The 19,016-nt window shown below is 31.7% G+C and overlaps 3 protein-coding genes across 3 annotated transcripts in view; all 3 read right to left on the bottom strand.

Annotated features, from left to right (window-relative positions):
• The window catches only part of LOC142980630 (uncharacterized), a 47,888-nt gene that overhangs the window by 11,289 nt on the left and 17,583 nt on the right, over window positions 1–19,016 (bottom strand). The gene's annotated exons all lie outside the window — the stretch shown is intronic.
• On the bottom strand, window positions 1,007–7,495 carry LOC142980771 (uncharacterized). The gene is made up of 14 exons (XM_076126350.1): window positions 7,413–7,495; window positions 7,095–7,355; window positions 6,826–6,928; window positions 6,583–6,678; window positions 6,347–6,502; window positions 6,152–6,191; window positions 3,571–3,761; window positions 3,228–3,338; window positions 2,811–3,043; window positions 2,118–2,378; window positions 1,743–1,845; window positions 1,455–1,550; window positions 1,198–1,353; window positions 1,007–1,057 (listed from the first exon to the last, which is right to left on the bottom strand). The coding sequence occupies exons 1-14, from the start codon at window positions 7,493–7,495 to the stop codon at window positions 1,007–1,009; spliced, it is 1,941 nt and encodes a 646-aa protein (XP_075982465.1).
• Window positions 7,631–8,874, bottom strand: LOC142980772 (uncharacterized). The gene is made up of 3 exons (XM_076126351.1): window positions 8,650–8,874; window positions 8,272–8,382; window positions 7,631–8,040 (listed from the first exon to the last, which is right to left on the bottom strand). The coding sequence occupies exons 1-3, from the start codon at window positions 8,872–8,874 to the stop codon at window positions 7,804–7,806; spliced, it is 573 nt and encodes a 190-aa protein (XP_075982466.1). The 3' UTR covers window positions 7,631–7,803.

A 19,016-nucleotide genomic window follows, 5' to 3' on the forward strand; every position in this document is an offset into this window, starting at 1 on the left:
CCGATCCGTTGTGTAATAATTATGTGACGAATAAAGACAAATCATATCAGATTTCGCTAAATTATAGCCTTGACGTTAAACTTCATAATTATTATGGTGAATACGATTGATGTTTATTCCTAAACCGTTAACTCGCTTGCTTACAAGTTTTTTGAACTATGTTTCGACCGGCTAAGTCGAAAACAGCGTGTTTTTGAGAACTAAGACATGTTGTTTTGACTCTACTCAATATTGCATGAGGTCAAAACAAATAAAAAGAAGAAGTATGGATTTTCTAATATCACCTACGTCTTTATTCAAACTATTGTCGTTTAGAATTAGTATTACTTCAGTAGTTTTAGACAGATAAATCTTCAATGTTTAATCACATATTTTGACAACAGATTTCGCATGTTCCGTAAAGTTTCACACTTTAGAATCAACATAGTAAATAATAGCGTATCTCTTAAATTTCTCAGCTTTCATAGGAAACGTGGCAAGCGAACAATCATTAAAAGAAACACACAAGTTCAATTCCACCGGAATACAATGTATGTTTCCACGCTCTTATACATTTATAAACTGCAATAAAGCGTTTAAAGAAAGTTCACACTAAAAAAATACACCAATTATGATGTAGGCTGTTCTTATAACAGTCTAAGTATTTCCTGCTTCCATTGATTTGTAATACAATGGTTCTACCAAGAATTGAGCCACCTTGCTTCCTAAGCACTGTTTTGTTGGATTCTGAAGGGGATTTTCGGTTTCTTGTTAAATTTCCTTCGATTCTTTCTAGATTTAAATGTGATAAGGTCGTAGAAATAAATACTACAATAGTATTTGTTAGTAATTTTAATTGTTACGCTTGTAAAGTTGTTTGCGTTGATCAATAAACATGCGAAGTGCAAATCAATAAGAAATCATTGCCACCTTTGACAAATATTTAATATTGGTGCTTCTAAGTCTTAAGTAAAGAAACAGTTTTGGTATAGTTGCCAAGTTATCAGAATAATTATTTTGAGAAAATTTACTCGACACTGCGAAGGAACGCGAAATAAGATAAAGATGTTTTGATAATCTGAAAAATAAATAGTATAAATATTATTACAGAATTATATTTCCTTAGGAACAAGATCAGTAACATTGAAGTAATCTAAAAATAATGTGCAAATTAATTCTTAATACAACTGCTATTACTTAGGCTCCATGAATACGTACCGAAGCCATAGTAGTGACACCAACTTCAGCCATACCTAAGGCCTTAATTCGTATTACTTTTTGGACATTCAACAGATATATCGCGACCGTCTTTTTGTTGCTTACGTCCATGTACTCCCATGGTACCCAGTATACTGAATCAATTAGCTTCTCGCTCTGAAAATTGATCACCACCTTTAATATAATTATTATTATAATTTTGGTTGAGTTCATTAGTAAAAAATAAAGTATTTAAATAGTAAGTCTATTCATCTTACCATAGTCCCAATCAACTCAATAATGACAGACAATTGAATCAATTCTTGAAATAATACAAAGGTCAAGGGCCCGTAACATATCAATGCTTTTGTCGTCTGAAAACAGAATATCATAATGACTCAGAAAACTACTGGAACTACTAAACAAATAACAACTTCTGACGTTTAAGTGAATACTAAAAAGATGTAATATAACGCTACAGCCGTAAAATTGACATAGTACTTCAAATAGAAGATAATATAATGTCTAGCTATGACATAATAATATACGATTGCAATTCCACTAACCATTTGAGAGCATTGTAGCAACAACAGACATAGGCTCACTTGATGAAACATATAATACGATAGTAATACAGGTCCAAAAGCATCCGAGACTTTGTTGGTATATCTGTGAAATATCGCAAAGATTTGATAGAACTGTCTTGAGTTTAAAGCAAAAGAAATATAAAATAATTAAAAATTGTGTTTAAGTTTTCCCATTTGTGCGTACACTATCAAAATGAACTCTACCCGAAATAAAATTGTATAAATAAAAAAATCTATCTGCACTTGCCAATAGTCAACGATGACGTTTCAAGTTACTGTGTTACCGCTTACCTACTGAGGAAAGCACATTTAAATTAAATCATAAATTTAAAGTATATGACATTCAAAACTTACACAGTAATAAAACGATGATACTCAATACATTCCTTAAGCTTCTTTGAGACTAATTTCAATTCATCGTCAGAATACATCCTGGTTTCAATAGTAGCCGTTCTATCAGCCAATACTACTGATATTTCAGAAGCCTTAGAAGGTAAAGGGAATGATGCTAACTCGTCAAGTAAAATGTTGAAGTGGCCACAGATGTGGAAGATTGTTATTGACAATATGAGGTCGATGAAACAGAACCAGGATGAGCAGATGTAGGAGCAAAGCCTGGGGATAGAAATGATGAAATAAGTTATAAATTTAAGTCCGTTTAGATAAATTTGTAATTGTTCTATTAGTTACGCGTTTTAAACAAGAATCACAGTCAAATATTACAAGTTGTTTAACGTAGTAAAGCTTTGGTTTATCTTTGTAGCCAAGCTATTATTTTGTACTTGCTGCTTCCAATGTGTTAACCCAGGTACTAAGCTATCAGTGAACCAAATTTCATTAAAAGCCGCCAAGAAGTTTTGCCGTAAAAGAGTAATATCATTATGTGCATCCATTCGTACTTACAAACTTTCGCACTTATTACAGCTTAATATAAATAATGACACGCGAAACTTAACCGCTTCACTCAAGGATCTATTCTAGGTCCCCTCCTATATCCACCTTCAATACTAATCATAAATCACAGTTTAAGCTTAGTTCAAAACTTACCAATTGCAAATATTAAAGAAAATATATCCGCTGAAATTAGTATAGGCATCGAATGGTAGATAAAGATTAATGGCGTGTTCGTAAGTGCCATTTAAGTTGTGCTTGTCTTTAAATTTTCCATCAGCATAGTTGTTGACTACGGGTATCATGTTGAAGAATATCAGACCGACTGTCATTTGACCAAGTAAGAATACTGCGTATAGATGTGACAGTTTGTGTACTTTCTTATAAGTCTGGAAAATAGTAAATTCTGTCAATGTCTGGACAATTTTGACGACTATAACGAAGACTTATAGTTGATTTAGATATTATAAGTACGTTAAGTAAAGCGCAAAGCTTTACAACACATTCTATGGTAACGAAAAAGAACTGTAAACTTAGTACTTGGACAACTTACTACAGAGTGTTTTGTCTTACCTCCATAGCACTTTCAGACTTATCTTTGTAATAAAACAAGTGGATTTCTTTCACAAACTGAGACACAACTTCGTTGTACTTCTTTGAAAGAGCACAGAATATGAGTCGAGTCTATAGAAAGATAAAGAATAGGATAAGTATTATATTATTATTTAATTTTTAAATGTATTTCATATATTTTTCATACACAATTGATGCAAATTAACCTTAAATCAGTCAATCAATAAAATAAAAAAATAATTTTAGAAAATACGGGTAAAATTACGGGGTAAACGTTACCCGTAATTTTACCACAAATTCCAAAAATGTATGATACCAGCTAAACTGCAATAGTGTTACTCACCACACATACAAGAGCCATGAACACACAAATGTACGCATGACTTATTTCGTAAAAAGCCAACTCATGGCTGTACAAGATCAAGTACACCACACCTCCGAAGAAGTAAAAAGAGCAGAGAGTCAGCATCCCATAAGGCCAGTATCTTTTAAACTGGGTTACTTTTTCACCAAGCTCTTCACCTGGCCAGCAAGCTAGGAGTAGCAAATGATTAACGTCATGTATATTGTGTCCGTAGGTTTATTGATACCGCTGAAAATAAATTTTCTTATATGCTTCTGACTAAGGTAACAATTTAAAATCGAAAGGGCGTAGATTCGTTTTTTATTGTCTATGTGTCTAATAGTACTGTGTAGTCTAGACTTAAATATTTTTTTAGTTTTGGTTAATGGCGTCTTACAAAGATTCAGATTCTGAAGGCTATATAGGCCATAATAGCTGGCCAAAATATTATAGGGAATACGCGCAGTAACAAAATCTTATCAGGTACCGAATCGAAATAAAAGTTTTGGCTATGGTCGGTAATTTTTTTACTTACATGATAGATTCATCTTCAAACAGAAACTTTTTCAATCTTTGCAACATTTTGAAGTTCAATTAGATCTGAAACGGTACGATTAGCTTTTGAACTAAGCCGTTCTAATACTTAGTTATTAGAAGAAAGTCTTTCAAGAAATCCCTTTAATTAAACCTAATTATAATAAAATATAATATGGCTTTTAATTGTGATTAATCGTTTGCTATTATTATAATAATTTGCCTTCGGTATAAAATGTGCACTCGTTTCCTGACTTTGCTTTTGTTTTAAGTCTGACTCAATATATAAATTTTCTGCAAACTGATAACCGATTGGCACAATTCAATACTCTTTTTTATGATACAGGTTATAAATTATCTGCGTACAGAATTTGAACTCGATACAATTAGCATTCTTTGCGTAAAAAGGTTTGAGATTAACATCTATACATTCTAAATTTCCGCGTTAAGTGCGTCGTAATTTTAAATGAATATAATATAGAACGTCACGAAAGACAAACAAATTAATCAAATAAATAAGTAAATATGACCATCTTAATTAAAATTCACGATTGCCTAACACGTATTAGCTGAGTAATTAAACTAACGACTGAATGAAAAACATGAAGAATGTACACCTGTCTAAAATCCTTGACCCTTTGTTAATTGAACTGTATGCCTACACTCTAGTTAATTGAAAAACTAATATAGTAATATGTGTGTTTTATTATACGGCTTTGATCCTGACTCGAATAAAAACTTTGAAAAAATTTTTTTCAAGAGAGTTATCCTAAATATATAAATAAATTTAACCCGTTACTTTCCCACTGCTGGGCAAGGGTCTCCTCTCGTAATTAGGGAGGGGTTAGGCCTTGAGTCCACCACGCTGGCTAAGTGCGGGTTGGGGATTTTGCATGCCCTCAATAAATGTATTATTATTAGAGTTATCCTATAAGTATAAAAGTCGCCAAGTATGGTAGCTATTTTTTATTGCTACCAGGGTTGCCAGATCCAGATCCATTACCATTTCCTGGACATTTCTGAGGCCACGAACGGAATCGGAGTTTTGGTGTCCTATCCGACACTACATTAACTAGGAAAGAACAAAATAAAACGCCGACGTAAAGTGACTTCGTAAAAACTAACATTTTTTAATTCCGGTAATTCCGGGACAGTGAAGTAAAAATACGGGACAACTAACTACACATAATGTAGGTACATTAAAGGCAAAAATAACAAAGCTAGCAATTACTTGACTATTATTATTAATAATAAATATCTAAACTGATTCCAAGCTAAACTAAATACTATGGTAACCAGACAACTGATAAACATACTTACATACCTCTAAGTACATACTTGTTTAAATACATTTACAACCAGGCACAGGACAGATACTCATCACAAAAATATTTGTAACAGTCTAAGTATTTCCAACTTCCATTGATTTGTAAGGCAATGGTTTTACCAAGGATTGTGTAGTTGACTGGGTTAACGTCAAATAATTAAGCTCGTACTTGTAAAAGGTTTATCTAAAATGCTTAGACTAGGCTTTTTTCGTTAAATAATGTTGAAATTGAAATTATTACAGATTGAAACATTTTATTAGACACTAATTTGATATTGACGAAAATATGACATAGTGACGTCAGTACGTTGTATTTCTATACTAAAATGTTTTTGTGACATTTCATAAAGAGTAGCTGATTTGACTGGTAGGCAGTTGCCTAAGGTGTTTACCTTATAGAGCCACCTTGCTTCCTAAGCACTCTTTCCTTGGATTTTGAAGAGATTTTTCGGTTTCTTGTTAAGTTTCCTTCGATTATTTCTAAATGTAAATGTGATAAGGTCATACAAATAAATACTACAATAGTTTTTGCTCCTATTTTTAATTATTAAGCTTTGATTAAAGGAAAAGCTGCTTGCGTTGATCAATAATATGTGAAGTGCGAATCAAATACTTTTTGTCTAATAACAAAAGTTCGTGTTTTTAAGTCGAAACGGTGTTTAGATATTATAGTCGTAGAGTAGTAAAAAATATATTCTGTTCAGAAAATTTATTCGACACTGCGAAGGAACGCAAAATAAGATAAAGACGTTTTGAGAATCTGAAAAGTTAAAATATTTTAATCATTAGATTTCCTATGAAATAAGATCCTAGCATTGAAGTATTCTAGAAATAATATTCACATATTTATTTGAGGTTTTTGTCAAAATTTATTCTTGAAACATGTGCTATTACTTAGGCCTTATGAATACGTACCGAAGCCATGGTAGTGACACCTACTTCAGCCATACCTAAAGCCTTAATTCGTATTACTTTTTGGACATTTAACAGATATATCGCGACCGTCTTTTTGTTGCTTACATCCATGTACTCCCATGGAACCCAGTACACAGAATCAATTAGTTTCTCGCTCTGAAAATTCGTCATCTTTATTATGATTTATCAATTGATTATTCATTTTGTTATTGAAATAGTTCAGTCATTTATCTTACCATAGTTCCAATCAACTCAATAATGACCGACAGTTGAATCAATTCTTGAAATAATACAAAGGTCAAAGGTCCGTAACATATCAATGCCTTAGTTGTCTGGAATCAGAACGTCATAAAGACATAGAAATCTAATGAAGTAACTGTCCAAATAATAAATTTAACATAAATATCAAAAGGTGTAATAATACATTTAGTAATACAAATTCTAGCAGTGAAATGTAAAATTACTGCAATTCCACTAACCATTTGAGAGCATTGTAGCAACAATAGACATAGGCTTACTTGATGAAACATATAATACGACAATAGTACCGGTCCAAATGCATCCGAGACTTTATTGGTATATCTGTAAAATATTTCAGTAGTTTTATTTTATACTTTTCATCTCCTACGCCCTTGAAAAGGTAAATATGTTACTAGAAACTGTTTTCTTCAAAAACATTAACAATCCAACATGACAACATGATTAATACAAATCACAAGACCTAGAGTATAGCTACTTATAAACTTACACAGTAATAAAACGATGATACTCAATACATTCCTTGAGTTTCTTTGAAACTAGTTTCAATTCTTCATCAGAATACATCCTGGTTTCAATGGTCTCCGTTCTATCAGCCAATACGACTGATATTTTAGAAGAATTAGTAGGTAAAGGGAATGATGCTAACTCGTCAAGTAAAATGTTGAAGTGGCCACAGATGTGAAAGATTGTTATTGACAATATGAGGTCGATGAAACAGAACCAAGATGAGCAAATGTAGCAGCAAACCCTGGAGATAACAATGAAGAAATAAGTTAAAAATTAATTAATTTAAAAGGTCAGGTGCGTAGTACTCCTAACCAGCGATCCAATATGACAGGAATCAGGATGTATGGTTTGAATGAGGCAAGCGAAGTTTCTAAGGATCATAGCAAGTGGCCACTGCCGTTCTTTGGTATCTACCAAAGAACGGCAGTGGTCTATCTCTTTGAAAAAAGGCGTGATATTATTTAAGTATGTAATTGAATTCACGAAATTCATTCAGAAGTTTTTCGTTCGTAAAAGAGTTACAAATATAGTAATATCTACACTTATAAACTTTCGTTTGTAATATTAGTTTATAGTACATATATTAATGAAACGTGAAGCTTAAGCGCTTCACTCAAGGATCTATTCTTGGTCCGCTCCTATGTCGGCGTTAAATACATATGATTCACAATAAAAGTTTAATTAAAAACTCACCAATTGCAAATATTGAAGAAAATATACCCATTGAAATTAGTATAAGCATCGAAGGGTAAGTAAAGATTGATGGCGTGTTCGAAAGTTACGTTTACGTTTTGCTTGTCTTTAAATTTTCCATCAGCATAGTTGTTGAATATGGGGATCATGTTGAAGAATATCAGACCAACTGTCATTTGACCAAGTAAGAATACTGCGTATAGATGTGACAATTTGTGTACTTTCTTATAAGTCTGGAAAAGTGTAATAAATTCAATAGATAAAATGTACGAATGCTCTTGATGTTGATGACAAAAATGGAGAATCTATTTGTATATGGCAGTCTAATTCATTAGGAAGGCTTGGGTATCTAACGTACGCCATCTAGGATCAAAGTCAAACTATATAATTATGTATGTATTCGAGGAAGATGCAGTGTCAGTCATGTATCGATAAAATAATGTTAAAAATTAAACGTATCATACCTCCATTGCGCTTTCTGAGTTATCTTTATAATAAAACAAATGGATTTCTTTCACAAACTGCGACACGACTTCGTTGTACTTCTTCGAAAGAGCACAAAATATGAGTCTTGTCTGAAGAAATCAGAAATTGTTAAAACTGAGTTTTATAATGATTTTTAATGGCCTCTATTGTGTCATAGATAAGGTTATAAACATGATTGTTTCAATATTGTTATGTGCATAAAAAAATAAAATTACTAAGCACGACGATGCTTCTGATGCTTGAAATTAAAGACAAGAAACTCTTTGGTTTTGGATTTACCACGCATAACTCTCATGTTGGGTTAATAGATCAGCTATTTTAAAATCAATTGTAACAAAAATCATCACAATTCTTACCACACATACAAGAGCCATGAACACACAAATGTATGCATGACTTATTTCGTAAAAAGCCAACTCATGTTTATACAAGATCAAGTACACAACGCCTCCGAAGAAGTAAATGCAACAGAGAGATAACATCGCATAAGGCCAGTATCGTTTGAAATGAGTTACTTTTTCTCCAAGCTCTTCACCTGGCCAGCAAGCTAGGAGTAGCAAATGATTTCGAAGTAACGTCATGTATATCGTGTCCGTAGGTTTATTGATACCACTGAAAGTTGAAACAAAAGAATAGATAATGCCCAGTATTCGCTTGGCTTAGGTATCGGACTTTCAAATAGAGAGGATTTAGGTTCGAATCTGTGACGATGCTTATATCTGGAGTTGTTATCGGATCTAAAATCTGAATAGTAGTTTTTTTATTTGTAGATTTTTACTTACATAATGGATTCATCTTCAAACAGAAACTTTTTCAATCTTTGCATTATTTTGAAGTTCAATTAGCTCTGAAACGGTATGACTAGTCTGGTAAAACTTCTCTACTTTAAAGCCGTTCTTAGACTTAGGTATCATAAGGAAGTCTTTCAAGAAATCCCTTTAATTATACCTAATTATGATAAGATATAAAGTTCCGTTTAATTAATCGTTTGCAATTATATTAATTAATTTACTTTTAATATACATAAAATGTGAAGTGTGTTTCCTGGCTTCGCCTTTGCTTTTAGGCCTTTTCATATATTTATTCTTCAAAGTGATAACCGCCCGGCATTTTTCAATACTCTCAATCTTAATCTGGTTTACGTATTGGCTATGTACAAATTTTCATTAAATATGTTTTGCGTAAATACGTTACAATGAAACATTTAGTTAACAGTTTCGCATGCATCATTTTTACAAAGTACATTTATGTATAAACGTACATATAAACAAATAACTGAGATCGTATAAATTAAAACTCACGATTGCCTAACTCGTATTAGCTGAGTAATTAAAGTAATGACTGAATGAAAAACATGAAGAATGTACACCTGTCTAAAATCCTTGACCCTTTGTTAATTGAACTGTATACCTACACTAGTTAATTGAAAAACTAATAAAGGTGTATTATGTGTGTATTAGAAGCTCGTGGCTTAGTTAACAGCCGGGCGGATAGATCTTTGACGTTAAGCCACGCTTGCCGAAGTTGTTCTATGTATGGGTCGCCATCTTATACATATCGAGTTCCTCCGTCTTTCGGAAGGCACGCTTAATAATGGGATTTTCTTAGTTACATGACGAAAATCCAATTACTTGCCAAAAGAATGCATTAGCTGAGAAAATTACAGCAATAATTGCGTTGCTCGGGCCACTTAGGCAAAGAAGTCATCAAATCTATAGAATTATCAATTACAAAAATTGTAACATTTGCATAAGTACACTCCTATGCAAAATATTCTAAATTGTTGTAAATAATTACAATCATCATTCAAGGTTTACTACAAAAGCATTGTGCAATAAAAAGCTATAACGTTAAAAATAACAGGTGCTTTTTTATAATTTACATAACGCTGTATCAATTTGCGATTGTCAAGTTTCATTACTAATATTACAATGTAATGTTAGTAACCGTTAGGTAAGGACCTTGAGGTACAGTCAGCAACATAATTCGAACAAACTCAATATCGTAAATTCGCGAGATTCTGATTTTTTTATTACTGTACCGTAGATTAGAGGTATATTGTGTTAGTGACTTCCACAATTACGCATGTATTTTTATGATTGTAGTGATATTCTAATTGGTAATAGAATTGGTTCACAATTTAAGCGGTGAACAATTTTTTCGTCTGATTCCATTGTGATATCTATGTATAATATTTAATACTAGCTGACCCGCGCAACTTCGCTTGCGTCACGTAAGAGAGAATGGGTCATAATTTTCCCCGTTTTTGTAACATTTTTCTTTACTACTCCGCTCCTTATGGTCGTAGCGTGATGATATATAGCCAATAGCCTTCCTCGATAAATGGGCTATCTAACAGTAAAAGAATTTTTAGTTCCTGAGATTAGCGCGTTCAAACAAACAAACAAACTCTTCAGCTTTATAATATTAGTATAGATATAGATTTAAAACACTAGTTTGGCAAAAGCGCGTAAGAAATTTTGTCAACTCTAATCTGTTCAGAATTTTATTTTGCTGATTGTACACACAAACAAACGTACCTAGCAATTACGTGACCATTATTATTATTAATAAAAAACAGATAATGAGTTGTCAATCTTGTTAATGTTACAATTAGGCCGAGGTTGTGTTGCGCGGAGATGAATAGAACAAAGTATATCAAATTATCTTTAAGATAATATCTAATAGCTGTAGACATTCTATGAATAGGAATGTATTTTTTTTCTAATGTGGTATTTTGTTATTTATATGAAATAATTGAAACTGCTGAACTAAATAAATGATATTTTTATTACTTATCTTCTTAATAAATATTTAAATTGACACATTTGAAACCAGGAAAGATAATCAAGCTCATCTCACAAATATTTGTCCGGGCGGGATTCGAACTCACCACACCGATTTTCAAACAGATTTTTATTCTAAAACTACTTAGTTTCAAAAACCCTACAAATTGTCTCGCAAGAACTTATTCAAAAAAATACCCGAAATAGCTCTAATACGGGCACTGCGAGCGATATTTCAACGTCTACAAAGACATTGACAAGGTCTTCTCATATTACACTGTATCATCAATTAACGTTCTCCTCAAAAGCCCTATAATTTATCCCACAGCGATTCAATCCTCGTTATTCGGATGTCCATCCAATTGACGGAGTATATGTAACATATTATTAGTATTATGATATTCTAATGGTTTTAGCCTTTGATATTACCGATCCCGACATTTAGTTCTGTCTCAAAAGTCAAGTTGTCAAGGCCGTTGCGATGAGCACGCGACGTTGCTTGCTCGTTTGAAAAAGGTAGTATGTGCAGATGTATAGTTGTTAGCGCTCATAGGAGAGCTTTCTATTTATTCCCTCTTAAAAACATAGATAGTGGCAGTAATTTCGTATTATAGCTCAAATTAATATTAAAAACACACAGAAAGGTTGTCGAAATTCAAGTAGTATGAAGAATTTTGAGAATTTCAGTACTTAAATTGCCTCTATAAATAGTAAAATTGATGAAAACGATCAGAACCTTCAAATACAATTTAAAAACTTTGTCAACATTCAAAATATGTATTTTAATGAAAAAAAACAATTACTTCTTTCAACTGGGTTGCGATTAAACAGTGATTGTAGTACTACTGTAGCAAATTAATAACTATAAATCAGTTTGGAAATGTCAGTGTACACATATCTATGCTTGCGACTGTACATTACTAACCTTCAAAGAAAAGGTTAAGACGTGTGGATGAGTTTTTAATGAGATCTAAATTTTAAGCTTATGTTAGTTCACTTTTATTAGTTTATTTAATGTCACGATTATTTAGTAATTTATTAAGATAGTATGGTGAGAAACATTTTAGATTTGCTAATAATTGCATGTGTTATATGCTTAAAATTTGAATAATATTGCAATATTTTTTTTTATCGTTGGCGTAATAGCGCAAACAATCTCTATCAGAGCAATGCAACATGTTTTTTTTAATATTTATTTAGTGTTTGATCAATTTGATGATCTTCTTCTTCTTGTCGTATGGTTAGTGGTCAACCTAGTGTCAAAGTTGTTCAAGCCGCCCGAAGGCCTTTGACGTGGCTTAACGACTGTTATCTTATTGACAATAACCGGGACACACTTTTTACGTGAAGGACTTAATTAATTTGATGATGCTTCTCACTAAACTAAGCCGTAAAAATGGCTTAGTTACTATAGATGAGTACCTAGAGTACTTGCTATGTGTAATTAATTATATTATGTTTATACACCTGTCAAGAAATTATTTATATTGCAATTACACACGTGCCGATCGTCTTATTCTGCACGTGTAATAGCTTAGAGGAGTCTGTTAAAGTATGATGTAGGTTATAATATTTATTATATATTTTTATATAAACCTTTTAAGTTCGATAATTTTATTATTGTCATTAATTATACTAACTTTTTAGTTTATTTAAATGTCACCCAAATTATTAAAAATCAGAAAAAAATAGATAAAAGTAAAAAGTTAATGAAATATGAAAAATGCCTATCACACTCAAGTGCAAAAAGGGAAACACAATCTATTATTCTAATACACTCAAAACAAAAATAAACCTAGTTCTTTAACTTAATTAAAATCGTCAACTATAAAACGCTCTTAGTAAAACCAGACCATTGGTACATCCTTTCAAAAAACATATACTCAATAACTCCTGTCAACCATCAATCAGTGGTCTACAAAAACCCGTCATACCTAGTGACAGTTATAAACGAGTATATAAGTACTTATATACTATATACCGTCCTTGCACATCTACACGACCTTGCTATCAATCCACTATCAATTATATGTAATTAAAGAATTCTTAGTACAGTTTGTTTGCCTTCGAAGTGGGTACTTTCCAAGATTTGTAGGCTTTGTTATATGGGACGACACGACAGTCAAAGCGACAGTTGAAGCTTGTATTTGGCTATTTTGTTTTGCAGTTGTGCATTTTGGGCTGACGAATTAACATAAAATAATACTTAACCAAATTCTCGTTTGGAATATAAATTATTCCTTTCGATAGCCAATATTTCTTCCTTTCAGCGGTGAGGTTATAACAGTTGCAATGAATGACTGCTTATTTTATTAGATTACATTAAAAGCCTGAACTCATTACGAGTGTATAGATACTAATTTTAATCAAAGACATATTCAAATAATATTTTTAACATTGATTCTAGTCAGGTCAAGTTTTAACGCATGCAGGTTTATAACGCTATAGTCAAAATCCAATTTAATTTAATATAACCGGCAGTATTTTGACGCAATATCTCTTCTTCCATATCGTGTCGGTCCCGTGTCGTAAGGTATAAAATCACATCTACAACTAACGTGACTGGTTACCATATGAAGTGATTCAAGTTTCCATCTTGATTTATACTCTTATTGGTGTTTGTATCGATTGATGAGTTGATATAGGCCGGAGTCACGTAATAGAAAATGTGACGTCAAGTTTATGGTCAGAGAAATTCTGGTTTGATGTGAAATTTGATTTACATTAGCTCGTTTATGGGTTGTTGATCTGTAGGATACATTCGTATGTACACAAATTAACCATTTAATTTAACTTACAGATTGAAAGATTTTACCTTCTCTGATAAGTAACATAAAAACAGGATGGCTTAGAATAGAGTCATTCTTGAATACGATTTTGGTATATTTATATTGTATACTTGTCAAACTATAGACACTAAGACAGTTTAGGCAGAGTTATCTCATAACCATCATCCGAGGAGTCGTTGCTAAGTAAAATTTATTTAAGTTTAGCAATATTGGTCTACCATACATCGACCGAGCTTGTCGTCACGCCACAAATTTATTTATTTATTAAAAGCAATAATACTGCAATATGAATCAGGCATTTGCCTTCAGTCTAAAAGTTCATGAAGAAATTCCGAAATTATCATTCTCTTAAATTTTAACTTTATTTTACACCGAAGTCTATAATGATCGGTCAGTATTCTTGTTTAAAAACCAGTGGCGCTTGCCTCGGGTTTTTACACTCCTCACTGGGAATTACTGTGCTATTTTGTAGTCAAACGAGACGCCACTCCTTTTCTCTTCGCATAAATAACACATATATTGCAATAATATTATCATAGTAATCATTAACGAGATTTAAATTATGGGCCTTGAGTAAAAAATATTTTAAACTTCGCAACAATATTTCATTTGATAAACAAGTTAGTTTTTGCCTGCAGTCCGGTTTGCGTGGTTTTTATTAGAAACCCTTTATGTCATTTCATTTAGGTAGATTTTGCCTGGGGTGCGACTTGCCTAGACTTTATTAAAAACCTTTATCCGGAATGTGATTGTGTATCCATCCTGCCTAATTCTACCTAAATTGATTTAGTTGTACTGCAGATTAAAGTAAAATCAAAATAATTTTTAAAAAATGTACTGCACAGATGATTTTAAGCAAAGATTTTAGTTATTAGTGTTAAAAGTGAATAAAGCCTTCTCTTCTAAAGTCTGTTTAAAATCGAATACTACTATCAAAACAGCACTAAATATTTTACAATAATGTAAAACTAGTATTATTTCGTATCCAGCGGTATAAAGCTATAAAAACAATAGACATAATACATCTGTCTGTATTTATATATAAATATTTATGTGGTGTTTTTCCACTCAATCGCGCGAACAACCTTTGCTTGTATATTTTTATTTAAAATGTCAATAAGTAACTAAGTATTTTTGTGTAGTGATTTACATAAAACTTAAAGATTGATTCTGGGAGGGTTCTGTGTATCACGTTTGACAGCAATTTGATAGCTGCTGTGCTGTACAATACGTTTTTCCTAAATTGATGGTCTTTAATATGTTATGTTAAAAGAGCAATGTAATGCAAATAAGCTATCTGATTGAGGTATACTAGACTGAGATACTCAATACGCATGTTAATTGGGCATTGAAATAAGGCAGTAAGATGCATTGAACATAGTATGTATTTGGTTCCATTGGTTGCCTAAAAGCCTATTAAAAATGTCAATACATGGCACGATCATGTCATTTTGATGTAAATCTTAAAGTCTTCTTGATACCTTTGGAACTTCTAAACATATAATAAAACAGCAGTCCTGGATAAGTACCTAATGGATTTCTTTAAATCATTGGCATTCAAAGAGACTGGACCCAAAAAACAATATAATTTTTGGTCTCATCAAAAACGCTCAAATTATTTTTAAACTGACACAAAATTTATTATAAAATCTATGTACCTATATCACAAACAATTACATTCATAAGGCCAGACGTCTCGAAAGCTATACGAGTCCGTCAAGACGTTAACAGGCGAATCACGCGCTGCTTTCATCAACACTGACCGACTTGTGGGAGTGTGTGTGTAATAATACACTCATTGATGCACTCTCTAAGGGATTTCGGGGAAGTGAAGCTAAAATTACATTCTAAGGATTTTTTTTAATTGTACCTGTATCACGTTTAATGCATCACTTTAGCATGCATTACTTTTTCTTAGAGCAGAATCATAATGCGATATTTGCAGTCGTATTAATTACGCATTTTATATGAATTCAAAGTAAAGCTATATATGAGAATTATTTTATCTATTGAATACGTTCATGTTGTTGCTGTTCGTAAACACAGATAAAACAGGTGCACAAGGAAAACACTTTATTCCTGAAGTTGCTACAAATAAAAACCTAAGCTTTTTAACTTCGTAAATATTAGTTATTTTAACCTTCGTCAGATAACACTAGAAATAATGGCAGAAATAATCGAACCATCAAAAGCAATCTGGTGCTAAATTCATCATTAAAAAAAATCTTACTCAAAAACTCCAAACAAAACAACAACAGCAAAGCAAAAACGTAACAAAATAAAAGTCTTCTTTAAAAAGATCCCTTCACACCGCACTTATATCGACACAGTCACAATGTCAGTGTGGGTAATAGACCGGAAACTCCGGCTACCTGCGCTGAGCATGTCAACTAACGCCTATAAAAAGTATAGGAAGACGGCTCATATTTCTATAATAGTATAGGCAGTTGGCTTGCGATGGAAGTTTGAAATAGAATGTGTAAGAAATTATGGTGATGTTGATGGTAATGATTTATGCTATACAATATTTATAACTATAGACTTAAACTAATGCGACAGAAAATATATTTGTGCTTTGTTTTAGTCTCTTTAGTTAATAGAAATACAATTATTCTATGTTTTAGGATGGAGTAGTGTCTTTTAAATATAATTAAAAGTAGATATTTATGTTAAACACCAATTGAATGTTTTATGAATTTCTTTGCAACGTCTGACGTAAGTATTAGTACAATGAAGAGGTCATAAAGATACACCCTCTTATTCATAAAAATATATGAAGTTATGAAAGGCTTATAAAGAGTTTTGTTTCTTTCACTCCTTAGCAGAATGAAAAAGATAAAACATATTATAGTAGTTTTTTAACTAAAATAGGTTTATAGTGTGTTTATGAATAAGAGGGTAAGGATCTCAATCTTATTGAAAATTCGTTATTTTGAGTACGATTGAGACGTATTATTCATTTACCGTTTAATAAGAGATTGTAGTCCTTAGTATCTTTGTTTCACACGTTTGATAATTGCACCTGACTTTATATATTCGTAATTATTAACCATTTATGACAAATAGCAATGTCTACAAAGTTGCAAATAAATGTCAGAGCAATAATTCAAACAACTTAGTTTTGTGTAATCACTTTAAGGTTACAATGTTGAACTGTGGACTGACCATTACAGAGTTCAATAAATTGTATATTTATTATTAAAATATTATTATTTTAATAAGAGACTTCGGCCATAATAATAAATTTTGTATTATATATTCTGTCTTTTATAACCATGACTGATTTCGTAACTACGTTAAATTAAAATATACTTATTATTTTTTTTTGACAAAATTGTTCTGTTTAATTTTCAAATATTTATTTAATTGTCGACATTTGTCCGGCGGCATATAGAGTATCATAAACCTTAAAATTCTCATCGCATTTAAGACCCGTTAGCAATTTTGTACTAAAATATTAAAATATTAAAGTTAATACTCCAAATAGCTTATAGCTAACTTCAAACTATGATTCAAAGCTGCACAAAAAAAAAAACTACGATTTCTCACGGATCTTAACCAAAAAAATCAAATAGGATGCATTAATAACACGTTTTGTGGTTGCTCATCCATTTTAAACGATTTTATAATAAGCGGCCTAGCAGTTTTTGCTACAACGTATTTTCCTTCAAAACAAAAAAAAATACGATAAGTATAGCAAGTTTTAAAGTTAAGTCTAATGTGTTTTTAATTACGTGTTTAATAAATAAAGCTCTGATAATAAGGGCTTGTATTAATATTAGACAAAACATGTGTAAATAAATTAATGTCTATTAACTCGAGATTTAGTATTTGTTCAGTTTACCTATTCAATTGCGTTTTTTTTTTATATGAGTTTAATCGCTATTGAATAGAAAAAATACCGCTAAGTGTACCTCAGAAACCGGGGGCGAGTCCTACAACTTAATAGAGCCTTATATGCAAGTTACTTATATGCGGCTAACAGAAATATACAAAAAAAAATTAAGAACATCTGTGATGGCTTGTGCAGATGACGGTGGCCTGAAAAAGTTACTATATTTTAGATTAATCGTGCATGCTAAGGCTCTCTACTAACTTGTCTGACATATCTCTGTCTTAAATATTCAGTACCAAAATTTTAAACACCGAAAAATCTATTTATCAAATTATATATCTATCCGAAATATATTTCCCAACAAACTGTTACATTTACTTCTATTTCAATTCATCTGAATGTCAAGTGACCTACTTGTGATTAAGATATCTATTGCGTGTCATACACAAATGAATCGATCCGTCGGATCTCGTAACACCTGTGTCAGTACTTTCACCTCAAAAATCGGGTTTGGGTACAAGCCGAAACAAGAAATCGGTTATACAACTCACTGGCCGTAAAGAAGCTGATTATTTTTCGTCTCGACATTCCTAGCCAGTAACGATTGAAAATGGAATGCTGTTTCATTTAAGTTTAATTTAAAAATGAAACTAAAATATAGAATCTGCTAATTCGGTTTTATTTTAGGTTAAAGTAAGATTCGTATGTTTCGGCTTTCAAAATTGAAATTAAAATAATGATTTTGAAATGCGGAATATAAATAAACTCAAAACTAACATTTTGAGTTTTAAAATACTTTTCAATTTATAACGGTTTTGTAAAAGTTTTTAGGTGTTAATTTTCATATCGATAAGTTTTAGATAAAAAAGTAGGTTACAAACACACTAGGTTTCTTAAAATTCTATTTTTTATGCAAAAATACTTGATTTTGTTGAAACATCCTTATTTTCAAGCTTACATATCTCACACGGCGGCATTGATTGGAATGTCTCCATATCCGGAATACAAGAACAATTTACACAAACAAAGAAAAATACAATTTTATTCCAAAGAATGTAGGAGACGACCTTTTGCAGATTGAAAAGGTATGTAAATAAATGTTGAAATTACTTTATCTACACTTTTTAATCCTCAATGTTTCCATCGAACTTATATTGAAAAATGGCCTCTGCAGACATCATCTAATCTAGCAACACACTCTTGTATGTTATATCATTAACTATCCTGTTATAAGACTGCTAACACCAGCATTAAAATTACAATCACTTAACAAAAACAAAAAACAATATTAACATTGTTTCAACACTAATATT

Source organism: Anticarsia gemmatalis, chromosome 18 (genome assembly GCF_050436995.1).
Source record: "Anticarsia gemmatalis isolate Benzon Research Colony breed Stoneville strain chromosome 18, ilAntGemm2 primary, whole genome shotgun sequence".
Taxonomy (NCBI): domain Eukaryota; kingdom Metazoa; phylum Arthropoda; class Insecta; order Lepidoptera; family Erebidae; genus Anticarsia; species Anticarsia gemmatalis.

Excerpts from the sequence above, each read along its gene's own strand:
- LOC142980771 (XM_076126350.1), bottom strand. The coding sequence starts at position 7,495 with ATGATCCTTAGAAACTTCGCTTGCCTCATTCAAACCATACATCCTGAT. Across the intron at positions 3,339-3,570 it reads TCATGGCTCTTGTATGTGTG|ACTCGACTCATATTCTGTGC; the intron begins GTGAGTAACACT and ends ATCTTTCTATAG. Across the intron at positions 1,551-1,742 it reads TGCTACAATGCTCTCAAATG|ACGACAAAAGCATTGATATG; the intron begins GTTAGTGGAATT and ends TTCTGTTTTCAG.
- LOC142980772 (XM_076126351.1), bottom strand. The coding sequence starts at position 8,874 with ATGACGTTACTTCGAAATCATTTGCTACTCCTAGCTTGCTGGCCAGGT. Across the intron at positions 8,383-8,649 it reads TCATGGCTCTTGTATGTGTG|ACAAGACTCATATTTTGTGC; the intron begins GTAAGAATTGTG and ends TGATTTCTTCAG. Across the intron at positions 8,041-8,271 it reads ACTCAGAAAGCGCAATGGAG|ACTTATAAGAAAGTACACAA; the intron begins GTATGATACGTT and ends ACACTTTTCCAG.